This window comes from Mesoplodon mirus, assembly GCF_964341445.2.
Source record: "Mesoplodon mirus genome assembly, chromosome: 2".
In the NCBI taxonomy this organism is placed as follows: Eukaryota; Metazoa; Chordata; class Mammalia; order Artiodactyla; family Ziphiidae; genus Mesoplodon; species Mesoplodon mirus.
Genome location: NC_138977.1, coordinates 115,694,926 through 115,707,252, shown reverse-complemented (window position 1 = coordinate 115,707,252; position 12,327 = coordinate 115,694,926). Strand labels below are relative to the sequence as shown.

General features: G+C 50.5%; 1 protein-coding gene across 6 annotated transcripts in view; it reads left to right on the top strand.

Moving 5' to 3' along the window:
• The window catches only part of MTR (5-methyltetrahydrofolate-homocysteine methyltransferase), a gene marked incomplete at its 3' end in the record, with an annotated part of 129,412 nt that overhangs the window by 92,318 nt on the left and 24,767 nt on the right, over positions 1–12,327 (top strand). For all 6 annotated transcript variants that reach the window (XM_082634966.1, XM_082634965.1, XM_082634967.1 and 3 more), the window contains exon 25: positions 4,835–4,916. In XM_082634966.1, the coding sequence (XP_082491092.1) occupies positions 4,835–4,916 (82 nt within the window). The remainder of the gene's footprint in view (positions 1–4,834; positions 4,917–12,327) is intronic.

Here is a 12,327-nt window from a genome sequence, read left to right as displayed (position 1 = left end):
CGAGGGCTTTCTCTACTTGTGGCAAGCGGGGGCCACTCTTCATCGCGGTGCATGGGCCTCTCACTATCGCGGCCTCTCCCGCTGCGGAGCACAGGCTCCAGACGCGCAGGCTCAGTAATTGTGGCCCACGAGCCCAGCCGCTCCACGGCATGCGGGACCCCCCCCTGACCAGGGCCCGAACCCACGTCCCCCGCACCGGCAGGCAGATTCCCAACCACTGCACCACCAGGGAAGCCCGGAGACAAGACTCTTTATCATAAATATATATTGCAAATAGAGTCTTCCAATATGGCTTACCTTTTGCTGTCTTAGTGGTATTTTGGGTAACAAAAGTTCTTCATTTTCATGAAGTCTGACTTATCGATCTCTTTATGGTTAGTACTTTCCTTTTCTCTCTCTCTCTCTCTCTTTTTTTTTTTTTTTTTTTTGCGGTACGTGGGCCTCTCACTCCTGTGGCCTCTCCCGTTGCGGAGCACAGGCTCCGGACGCGCAGGCTCAGCGGCCATGGCTCACGGGCCTAGCTGCTCCGTGGCATGTGGGATCCTCCCGGACCGGGGCATGAACCCGTGTCCCCTGCATTGGCAGGCGGACTCTCAACCACTCTGCCACCAGGGAAGCCCTGGTTAGTGCTTTTCGCACCTGTGTAAGAAGGCTTCTACCTTAGGAGAGTCAGCTTTGCTAGAAAGCATTCGGGAGTTTGAATGTCTTAGAAGTCATCTGAGAACCCTTATCGTCACCTCCTACAGACCTATGGAGGGCTCAGCAGAGGCCCAGTTCTTTCCTTTGCTGTTTTTGAGCAAATGGAGGCTCAGGACTTCCAAATTCTCATGAAAGCAGATCTGTGAGGGGAATAACATCATGGCTTTTCCAAACCTTAGGGGCCTGAGGTAGGCAGCATGAGAGAATTAGAACTGTACCCCCAAGACACGAAATGAGGCTTGAGGATGGATCCTTGGAGAGGCTGAAAGGGTTCTACAGACTTGGGGTCATATGTGGGTAGAAATCTGCTTGGAATGGCCCTTTTTAACCTGTAGCTATAAGAGACTAGAAAACTGAATATTCTCCTGTCTGTAATACAGATGGTTTTGTATCACAAACTAGAAATGACTTTAATGGAAATCTGGCCCTTTTAGCTACAGAACTTCTCAAGGGCACAAGTCTGGCAGTTAGCTCTCAATTTTTAACTGGTTTAAAGCCAATAACTGCAAAATGTCTTTTTCAATTATCTTTTGCGTAGTTTAAACTTGGAGAATTCAACAGGAAGTCACATTGCTCAAAGCTGGAGGTAATTTTCTGAGTTTTCTGTTTTTTTTTTAACTGCTATGAAGTAAGGTGCTGAATTACATAACTGATAATATTTTCCTCTGTATAAGATTTCAAGGAATGAATTTTACATGCTAATCTCACTCCTGATTCCATCTTTCTTTTTTTATAAATTTATTTATTGAATTTATTTATTATTTTTGGCTGCGTTGGGTCTTTGTTGCTGCATGCGGGCTTTCTCTAGTTGCAGCGAGCGGGGGCTACTCTTCATTGCGGTGCATGGGCTTCTCATTACAGTGGTTTCTCTTGTTGTGGAGCACAGGCTCTAGGCGTGCGGGCTTCAGTAGTTGTGGCTCGCGGGCTTCAGTAGTTGTGACTTGTGGGCTCTAGAGCACAGGCTCAGTAGTTGTGGCGCAAGGGCTTAGTTGCTCTGTGGCATGTGGGATCTTCTCGGACCAGGGCTCGAGCCCGTGTTCCCTGCATTGGCAGGCGGATTCTTAACCACTGCGCCACCAGGGAAGCCCTCCTGATTCCATCTTAATTTTCCCATCCTTATTTCCCATTTTCTCTCATTTTTTCTCATCAAATTGTAAGTTTTGGTTATGCTGCATTTATGTAAAACACTAGTTCTGAGATAGGGTATGACATGAAATAGGTGCTTCGAGTGCTTGTTCTTTTTCAGAGTGTTAAAAAAGATCTTCTAAGGCTAACATGATCATGCCTATTTGGCAAGTGTGGGAGGTGACTAATTAAATCCTAAATGTTGACTAGTGACTTAGCAGAGATGGATTTGAAATTCAGCCTCAGCGTTTAGCCCTTTGCCCTAGGTACGTAGGAAGGGGAGGAGAGATTCCACTGTTTTGCATCTTTTCAGAAAGAAATCTTTCAGCTGGAGAAGTTCATGTAAACGGAAGCTTAGAAAAAAGTGGAATCAGTGTCAAACTGGAAGCACTCTTTTTTTTTTAAGTAATGATGTGGTATTTTGTTTGTTTGTTTATTTTGGCTGCACTGTGCGGCATGGGGGATCTTAGTTCCCTAACCAGGGGTGGAACCCTCACCCTCTGCAGTGGAAGCATGGAGTCTTAACCACTGGACTGCCAGGGAAGTCCCCAGAAGCACTCTTTGATAGCTGGGCAAGCTCAAATTTCATACCTGTGCTCATCCAGCTTGGGCAGTGTTTGCGTTGGAAAGGAGCACTTTGATTGTTTTGTTTTGTCTTTCTAAATCATGAAATCCATCCATTTCTTCTCAGTTCCCTTTTCCAGAAGATCATCAAAGAGAGAATGGCCAGAATTACAGTGAGAACCCTTGGATACTTACTAAATATCAATTATATTGATTTAAACATTTTAAATTTTACTGGCTGTCTTTAAAAGAAATGTCACTGAAGTTACATCAGGCTTAAAACATTGTTTCCTGGGGGAACTTCATGCAGAAGAAAGACTGAGGTATATTTGTGTGTCTCAAGTTGCTAAGGAAGCATCTGAGGAAGAGGACGCATACAGAGTCTTACTTGTGTTTTGAAACTGGAAGCAACTTCTTCTTTATAACTTTTCCTACTGTTTGAAAATCTTCACCCCCTCATAGACTACCCAAGATATCTTCAGAATCTTCGGTCCCCAAGCACACAGTAGGCACAAAACGGGTCCTGAGGAGGCAGTGGTGTTTGTTAGGCTGCTCCAGGGCCGAGATGCTGCTCCCCCTGCTGGTGGGCCTCCCAGTCCAGAAGGCATCTCCTGCGCTAACTGGCCTAGGCCTCAACTTCCATCTCACAGCCCAGTTCTGGTGGATTATGGCTTTAGTCCTTTGCTTCCTGTTTATGCACAGAAATATGCTTAGAAAGGGGACAGGTGAAATGTTAGAGGTCTTGTCTGTCTCATTATGAATAAGTCTTTAGAGCCTTCCCTTAGAAGCCTCTTAAAAACCCACACAAATAATGCACCTTTAATATTCTCTTGGTTTTTAAAAATTACCTCAGTAATCCACACTTATTAGAACATGTCAAACAATTCAGAGGAATGGAAAGTAAAATTTAGTCTCTCCCTTCCCACTTTCATTCCCAGTTCTAACCTCCGTATAACCAGTGCTGACTCTTTGATGTCTGTCTCTCTGTGTTTTCTAAATATACAGACACTTATATACAAGTTGGTTGGTTGGGGCAGGTTGAGGGTGGTAGTGTTTTGTTTATTTTTGGCTGCATTGGGTCTTCGTTGCTGCGTGCAGGCTTTCTCTACTTGTGGCGAGCGGGGGCTACTCTTCGTTGTGTTGCATGGGCTTCTCACTGCGGTGGCTTGTCTTGTTGCGGAGCACGGGCTCTTGGTGTGCGGGCTTCAGTAGTTGTGGCACGTGGGCTCAGTAGTTGTGGCGCACGGGCTTAGTTGCTCCGCAGCATGTGGAATCTTCCCGGACCGGGGCTCGAATCTGTGTCCCCTGCATTGGCAGGCAGATTCTTAACCACTGTGCCACCAGGGGAGCCCTGTTTTGTTTCTTTTTTAAATAAAATTGTATTAAACATACTGTTTTGCTACTTTGGTTTTTCCTCATAAAGTAGCATATTCTGGACATCTTTCCAAATGAAAATACATTTTAGTTGAGGGGAAAGAATATGAAAGGATCTGACTTGGGGAAAGCTGCTGCTACTTTAAGGGGGAAGGAAGGAGGAGAAAAGACTGGGAACACTGCCCATCTTGTGGAAACTACTGTTGTCACCCTTTTATGTGGAATTGTGGCAAAGTCCACACTTCTGTCCCAGCTTCAGGGTCCTGGTTTAACTACAGTAGTGGAGAGTGTATACATTTTCAGTTCTCACTTTAATATGTTATGTTCCGTAATGAAATAGCAGATGTGTAGCCTATGGTATTGCTATAAACATTCAGCAATCAGAGGGCAATTTTGTGGTAAAATTAGGTAATTTTAAGGATTAAAGGGTGTTTCTTCCTCAGAACTGACATTTTCAGGTTTGGCAAAAGGGATTTGGGGCTGAGCCAGTGTTAGGATAAGATATTGTTGCTTTGGCCTCTCTGTGTTACTTTGTGTTGAATTTATTTACGGTCCAAGGTTCCTTCCTACAAGTACAAGGTGGGCTTGGGGTAGAGAGGTGTTGGTGTCTCCCAGGGACAGGGAGCAGCAGCTGGGGAGTGGTGACCCGTGGCCCTTGCCAGTGTCTGGTTCTCCAGGGGTCCTGGCTGGTGGCCCAGCTCGTCTGCAGGAAGAAACTCCACTTGACCTTTATGACAACAAAGTGCTGTGCCCAGGCCGGTTGGCTCCCTTACTTCAGACAGGCTGCTAGTACAGAGAGCTGAGAACACCATCCGTCTCATTTTCTCCTAGGCTTCTTTGTAGTCTGGGCCAAAAATCCATGCCTTTCCCCCTTGGCTTCCCCCTCTTAGGGTGGGGAGAAAGTCAATCTCATTTTCCAAGGGAAATTTGGAGTTCAATATTTACAAGTACCTTGAAATCTTTCTCTGGAAAGCACTGTAGAATCAAATTATCTCTAATGGTTCTGAACAAGACTTGTGTAGGAACTGTCAGCCCTGACGGATGTGTTTTTCTCCCTGACGCCTCTTTGCAGAACCCACACAGCAGTTAAAATAGCCCCAAGATACAGCGCGCCTGTGATCCATGTCCTGGATGCATCTAAGAGCGTGGTGGTGGTAAGTGTGGGCCTTGCGTTGTTTCAGAGCTGCTGTGAAAGGAAAATAGGGAGCGCTGAGATTAGAGCTGCTGTGAAGGGGCAACACAGAGCGCTGAGAGACAGAGCTGCTGTGAAGGGGCAACAGAAAGCACTGAGATTTAGTCAGAGCTGCTGTGAAGGGGCAACAGAAAGCACTGAGATTTAGTCAGAGCTGCTGTGAAGGGGCAACAGGGAGCCACGAGAGTTAGAGCTGCTGGGAACCGGCAACAAGGAGCGAGGAGTGTTAGAGCTGCTCTGAAGGGGCAGCAGAGTGGTGAGAGTAAAAGCTGCTCTGAAGGGACAAAAATGAGCTGAGAGATAGAGCTGCTGTGAAGGGGCAACAAAGAGGGCTGTGAGGTAGAGCTGCGTTGACGGGGCAAGAGAGAGCGCTGAGATTTAGTCAGAGCAGCTGAAAAGGGGCAACAGGGAGGGCTGAGTGTTAGAGCTGCTATGAAGAGGAAAGAGAGAGCGCTGAGAGTTAGTGTTGCTTCGAAGGGGCAAGAGAGAGTGCTGAGATTTAGTCAGAGCTGCTGTGAAGGGGCTAAACAGAGCGCTGAGAGAGCTGCGTTGAAGAGGCAACAGAGAATGGTGAGAGTTGAGCTGCTATGAAGGAGCAACACAGAGTGCTGATAGAGCTGCTATGAAGGAGCAAAACAGAATGGTGAGAGTTAGGGCTAATGTGAAGGGGCAACAGAAAGCGCTGAGATTTAGTCAGAGCTGCTCTGAAGGGGCAAAAAAGTGCTGAGAGTTAGAGCTGCTGTGAAGGGGCAACACAGAGCGCTGAGATTTAGTCAGAGCTTCTGAAAAGGGGCAACAGAGAGCGCTGAGATTTAGTCAGAGCTGCTGTGAAGGGGCAACTGAGAGCGCTTGGAGTTAGAGCTGCTGTGAAGGGGCAACAGAGAGCGCTGAGATTTAGTCATAGCTGCTCTGAAGGGGCAACAGACAGCGCTGAGAGTTAGAGTCCGTGTAAAGGGGCAACACAGAGCGCTGAGAGTTAGAGCTGCTGGGAACCGGCAACAGGGAGCGAGGAGTGTTAGAGCTGCTGTGAAGGGGCAGTAGAGAGCGCTTAGAGTTAGTCCCGCAGGGAAGGGGCAACAGAGAGTGCTGGGATTTAGTCAGAGCTGCCGTGAAGGGGCAAATTAGAGCGCTGAGATTTACTCGGAGCTGCTCTGAAGGGGCAACAGACAGCGCTGAGAGTTATAGCTGCTGTGAAGGGGCAACACAGAGCGCTGAGATTTAGTGAGAGCTGCTCTGAAGGGGCAGCAGACAGGGATGAGAGTTAGAGGTGCTGCAAAGGGGCAACAGAGAGCGCTGAGCTTTAGTCAGAGCTGCTCTGAAGGGGCAACAGAGCGCTGAGAGATAGAGCTGCTGTGAAGGGGCAACCAAAAGCGCTGTGATTTAGTCAGAGGTGCTCTGGAGGGGGAATTGAGAGCGCTGAGAGTTACTGCTGCTGTGAAGGGAAAACAGAGCTCTGAGAGTAAGAGCTGCTCTGAAGGGGCAACAGGGAGCAGTGAGAGTTAGAGCTGCTGGGAACCGGCAAGAGGGAGCGAGGAGTGTTAGAGCTGCTCTGAAGGGGCAGCAGAGTGGTGAGAGTTAAAGCTGCTATGAAGGGACAAAAGAGAGCCCTTAGAGTTAGCCGCGCAGGGAAGGGGCAACAGAGAGTGCTGAGACTTAGTCAGAGTTGCTATGGAGGGGCAGCAGAGAGCCCTGAGCTTTAGTCAGAGCTGCTCTGAAAGGGGCAAAAGAGCGCTGAGACATGGAGCTGCTGTGAAAAGGCAGCTGAGAGCGCTAAGAGTTAGAGCTGCTGTGAAGGGGCAACAGAAAGCGCTGAGATTTAGTCAGAGGTGCTCTGAAGGGGCAACAGAGAGCGCTGAGAGTTAGAGTTGCATTGAAGGGGCAACACAGAGCGTTGAGAGTTAGGACTAATGTGAAGGGGCAACTGAGAGCACTTAGAGTTAGAGCTGCTGTGAAGGGGCAACAGAGAGCGCGGAGAGTTAGTCACAGCTGCTGTGAAGGGGCAACTGAGAGCGCTGAGAGTTAGAGCTGCATTAAAGGGGCAACACAGAGCGCTGAGATTTAGTCATAGCTGCTCTGAAGGGGCAACAGACAGCGCTAAGAGTTAGGGCTAATGTGAAGGGGCAACAGAGAGCTCTGAGAGTTAGAGCTGCTTTGAAGGGGCAACACAGATGGCTGAGAGTCAGGGGTGCTGTGAGGGGGCAACACAAATCGCTGATCGTTAGAGCTGCATTGAAGGGGCAACACTGCGTTGAGAGTTAGGGCTGATGTGAAGGGGCAACACAGAGCGCTGAGATTTAGTCAGAGCTTCTCTGAAGACGCCACACAGCGCTGAGAGTTAGAGTTGCATTGAAGGGGCAACACAGAGCGTTGAGAGTTAGGACTAATGTGAAGGGGCAACTGAGAGCACTTAGAGTTAGAGCTGCTGTGAGGGGGCAACAGCAAGCGTTGAGATTTAGTCAGACCTGCTGTGAACGGGCAACAGAGAGCGCGGAGAGTTAGTCACAGCTGCTGTGAAGGGGCAACTGAGAGCGCTGAGAGTTAGAGCTGCATTAAAGGGGCTACACAGAGCTCTGAGAGTTAGAGCTGCTTTGAAGGGGCAACACAGATGGCTGAGAGTCGGGTGCTGTGAGGGGGCAACACAAATCGCTGAGAGTTAGAGCTGCATTGAAGGGGCAACACTGCGTTGAGAGAGCTGCTGTGAAGGGGCAAAAGAGAGCGCTGAGATTGAGTCAGAGCTGCTGTGAAGGGGCAAAAGAGCGCTGAGAGATAGAGCTGCTGTGAAGGGGCAACAGAGATTGCTGAAAGAGCTGCATTGAAGGGGCAACAGAGCGCTGAGAGTTAGAGCTGCTGTGAAGCGGAAACAGAGAGCGCTGAGAGTAAGAGCTGCTCTGAAGGGGCTACAGGGAGCGGTGACAGTTAGAGGTGCTGTGAAGCGGCAACACAGAGCGCTGAGATTTAGTCAGAGCTGCTCTGAAGGGGCAAAAGAGCGCTGAGAGATAGAGCTGCTGTGAAGGGGCAACAGAGATCGCTGAAAGTTAGAGCTGCACTGAAGGGGCAACAGAGCGCTGAGAGTTAGAGCTGCTGTGAAGGGGCAACAGAGATCGCTGAAAGTTAGAGCTGCATTGAAGGGGCAACAGAGCGCTGAGAGTAAGAGCTGCTCTGAAGGGGCTACAGGGAGCGGTGACAGAGCTGCTGTGAAGGGGCAACAGAAAGCGCTGAGATTTAGTCAGAGCTGCTCTGAAGGGGCACCAGAGCCTTGAGAGGTAGAACTGCCGTGAAGGGACAACACAGAGCGCTGAGATTTAGTCAGAGCTGCTCTGAAGGGGCAAAAAAGCGCTGAGAGTTAGAGCTGCTGTGAAGGGGCAACAGAGAGCGCTGAGATTTAGTCAGAGCTTCTGAAAAGGGGCAACAGAGAGCGCTTAGAGTTAGTTAACAATTTTGTGAAGGGGCAATAAGGGGCTAGGAGTGTTAGAGCAGCTGTGAAGGGACAGCAGAGTGGTGAGAGTTAAAGCTGCTGTGAAGGGGCAATAGAGAGCCCTTAGAGTTAGACCCTCAGGGAAGGGGCAACAGAGAGGGCTGAGATTTAGTCAGAGCTGCTGTGAAGGGGCAACAGAGAGCGCGCAGAGTTACTCGAAGATGCTTTGAAGGCGAAACAGAGAGTGCTGAGAGTTAGAGCTGCTGTGAAGGGGAAACAGAGCGCTGATGTTAGAACTGCGTTGAAGGGGCAACACAGAACGCTGAGAGTTAGAGCTCCTGTGAAGGGGCAGTAGAGAGCGCTGAGAGTGAGAGCTCCCGTTGAAGGGGCAACACAGAGCGCTGAGTTACTCGAAGATGCTTTGAAGGCGAAACAGAGAGAGCTGAGACTTAGAGCTGCTGTGAAGGGGCAACACAGTGCTGAGAGCTAGAGTTGATGGGAAGGGGCAACACAGAGCGCTGAGATCTAGTCATAGGTGCTCTGAAGGGGCAACAGAGCGCTGAGAGATAGAGCTGCTGTCAAGGGCAACAGAAAGCGCTGAGAGGTAGAGCTGCATTGAAGGGGCAACACAGAGCGCTGAGATTTAGTCATAGCTGCTCTGAAGGCGCCATAGAGCGCTGACAGTTAGAGCTGCTCTGAAGGGGCAACACAGAGCTGATAGTTAGAGCTGCTATGAAGGGGCGGCACAGAGCGTTGAGAGTTAGGGCTGATGTGAAGGGGCAACACAGAGCGCTGAGATTTAGTCAGAGCTTCTCTGAAGACGCCACACAGCGCTGAGAGTTAGAGTTGCATTGAAGGGGCAACACAGAGCGTTGAGAGTTAGGACTAATGTGAAGGGGCAACTGAGAGCACTTAGAGTTAGAGCTGCTGTGAAGGGGCAACAGCAAGCGTTGAGATTTAGTCAGACCTGCTGTGAACGGGCAACAGAGAGCGCGGAGAGTTAGTCACAGCTGCTGTGAAGGGGCAACTGAGAGCGCTGAGAGTTAGAGCTGCATTAAAGGGGCAACACAGAGCGCTGAGATTTAGTCATAGCTGCTCTGAAGGGGCAACAGACAGCGCTAAGAGTTAGGGCTAATGTGAAGGGGCAACAGAGAGCTCTGAGAGTTAGAGCTGCTTTGAAGGGGCAACACAGATGGCTGAGAGTCAGGGGTGCTGTGAGGGGGCAACACAAATCGCTGAGAGTTAGAGCTGCATTGAAGGGGCAACACTGCATTGAGAGTTAGAGCTGCTGTGAAGGGGCAAAAGAGAGCGCTGAGAGATAGAGCTGCTGTGAAGGGGCAACAGAGATCGCTGAAAGTTAGAGCTGCATTGAAGGGGCAACAGAGCGCTGAGAGTTAGAGCTGCTGTGAAGGGGCAGCAGTGAGCGCTGATAGTTAGTCAGAGCTGCTGTGAATGGGCACGTGAGAGAGCTGAGAGTAAGAGCTGCTGTCAAGGGGCAACAGGGAGCGCTGAGAGGTAGGGCTGATGTGAAGGGGCAACACAGAGCGCTGAGATTTAGTCAGAGCTGCTGTGAAGGGGCAACAGAGCGCTGAGAGATAGAGCTGCTGTGAAGGGGCAACACAGAGCGCTGATGTTGGAGCTGCGTTGAAGGGGCAACACAGAACGCTGAGAGAGCTTCTGTGAAGAGGCAATAGAGCGGTGAGAGTTAGAGCTGCTGTGAAGGGGAAACAGGTAGCAGTGAGAGTTAGAGCTGCTGGGAACCGGCAACCGGGAGCGAGGAGTGTTAGAGCTGCTGTGAAGGGGCAGCATAGTGGTGAGAGTTAAAGCTGCTATGAAGGGGCAATAGAGAGCCCTTAGAGTTAGACCCGCAGGGAAGGGGCAACAGAGAGCGCTGGGATTGAGTCAGAGCTGCTGTGAGGGGGCAACTGAGAGCGCTTGGAGTTAGAGCTGCTGTGAAGGGGCAAAAGAGAGCGCTGAGATTTAGTCAGAGCTGCTCTGAAGGGGCAAAAGAGCGCTGAGAGATAGAGCTGCTGTGAAGGGGCAACAGAGATCGCTGAAAGTTAGAGCTGCATTGAAGGGGCAACAGAGTGCTGAGAGTTAGAGCTGCTGTGAGGGGGCAGCAGTGAGCGCTGATAGTTAGTCAGAACTGCTGTGAATGGGCACCTGAGAGAGCTGAGAGTAAGAGCTGCTGTCAAGGGGCAACAGGGAGCGCTGAGAGGTAGGGCTGATGTGAAGGGGCAACACAGAGTGCTGAGATTTAGTCAGAGCTGCTGTGAAGGGGCAAGAACGCGCTGAGAGATAGAGCTGCTGTGAAGGGGCAACACAGAGCGCTGATGTTGGAGCTGCGTTGAAGGGGCAACACAGAACGCTGAGAGAGCTTCTGTGAAGAGGCAATAAATAGAGCGGTGAGAGTTAGAGCTGCTGTGAAGGGGAAACAGGTAGCAGTGAGAGTTAGAGCTGCTGGGAACCGGCAACCGGGAGTGAGGAGTGTTAGAGCTGCTGTGGAGGGGCAGCATAGTGGTGAGAGTTAAAGCTGCTATGAAGGGGCAATAGAGAGCCCTTAGAGTTAGACCCGCAGGGAAGGGGCAACAGAGAGCGCTGGGATTGAGTCAGAGCTGCTGTGAAGGGGCAACTGAGAGCGCTTGGAGTTAGAGCTGCTGTGAAGGGGCAACAGAGAGCGCTGAGATTTAGTCATAGCTGCTCTGAAGGGGCAACAGACAGCGCTGAGAGTTAGAGTCCGTGTAAAGGGGCAACACAGAGCGCTGAGAGTTAGAGCTGCTGGGAACCGGCAACAGGGAGCGAGGAGTGTTAGAGCTGCTGTGAAGGGGCAGTAGAGAGCGCTTAGAGTTAGTCCCGCAGGGAAGGGGCAAATTAGAGCGCTGAGATTTACTCGGAGCTGCTCTGAAGGGGCAACAGACAGCGCTGAGAGTTATAGCTGCTGTGAAGGGGCAACACAGAGCGCTGAGATTTAGTGAGAGCTGCTCTGAAGGGGCAGCAGACAGGGATGAGAGTTAGAGGTGCTGCAAAGGGGCAACAGAGAGCGCTGAGCTTTAGTCAGAGCTGCTCTGAAGGGGCAACAGAGCGCTGAGAGATAGAGCTGCTGTGAAGGGGCAACCAAAAGCGCTGTGATTTAGTCAGAGGTGCTCTGGAGGGGGAATTGAGAGCGCTGAGAGTTACTGCTGCTGTGAAGGGAAAACAGAGCTCTGAGAGTAAGAGCTGCTCTGAAGGGGCAACAGGGAGCAGTGAGAGTTAGAGCTGCTGGGAACCGGCAAGAGGGAGCGAGGAGTGTTAGAGCTGCTCTGAAGGGGCAGCAGAGTGGTGAGAGTTAAAGCTGCTATGAAGGGACAAAAGAGAGCCCTTAGAGTTAGCCGCGCAGGGAAGGGGCAACAGAGAGTGCTGAGACTTAGTCAGAGTTGCTATGGAGGGGCAGCAGAGAGCCCTGAGCTTTAGTCAGAGCTGCTCTGAAAGGGGCAAAAGAGCGCTGAGACATGGAGCTGCTGTGAAAAGGCAGCTGAGAGCGCTAAGAGTTAGAGCTGCTGTGAAGGGGCAACAGAAAGCGCTGAGATTTAGTCAGAGGTGCTCTGAAGGGGCAACAGAGAGCGCTGAGAGTTAGAGTTGCATTGAAGGGGCAACACAGAGCGTTGAGAGTTAGGACTAATGTGAAGGGGCAACTGAGAGCACTTAGAGTTAGAGCTGCTGTGAAGGGGCAACAGAGAGCGCGGAGAGTTAGTCACAGCTGCTGTGAAGGGGCAACTGAGAGCGCTGAGAGTTAGAGCTGCATTAAAGGGGCAACACAGAGCGCTGAGATTTAGTCATAGCTGCTCTGAGGGGCAACAGACAGCGCTAAGAGTTAGGGCTAATGTGAAGGGGCAACAGAGAGCTCTGAGAGTTAGAGCTGCTTTGAAGGGGCAACACAGATGGCTGAGAGTCAGGGGTGCTGTGAGGGGGCAACACAAAT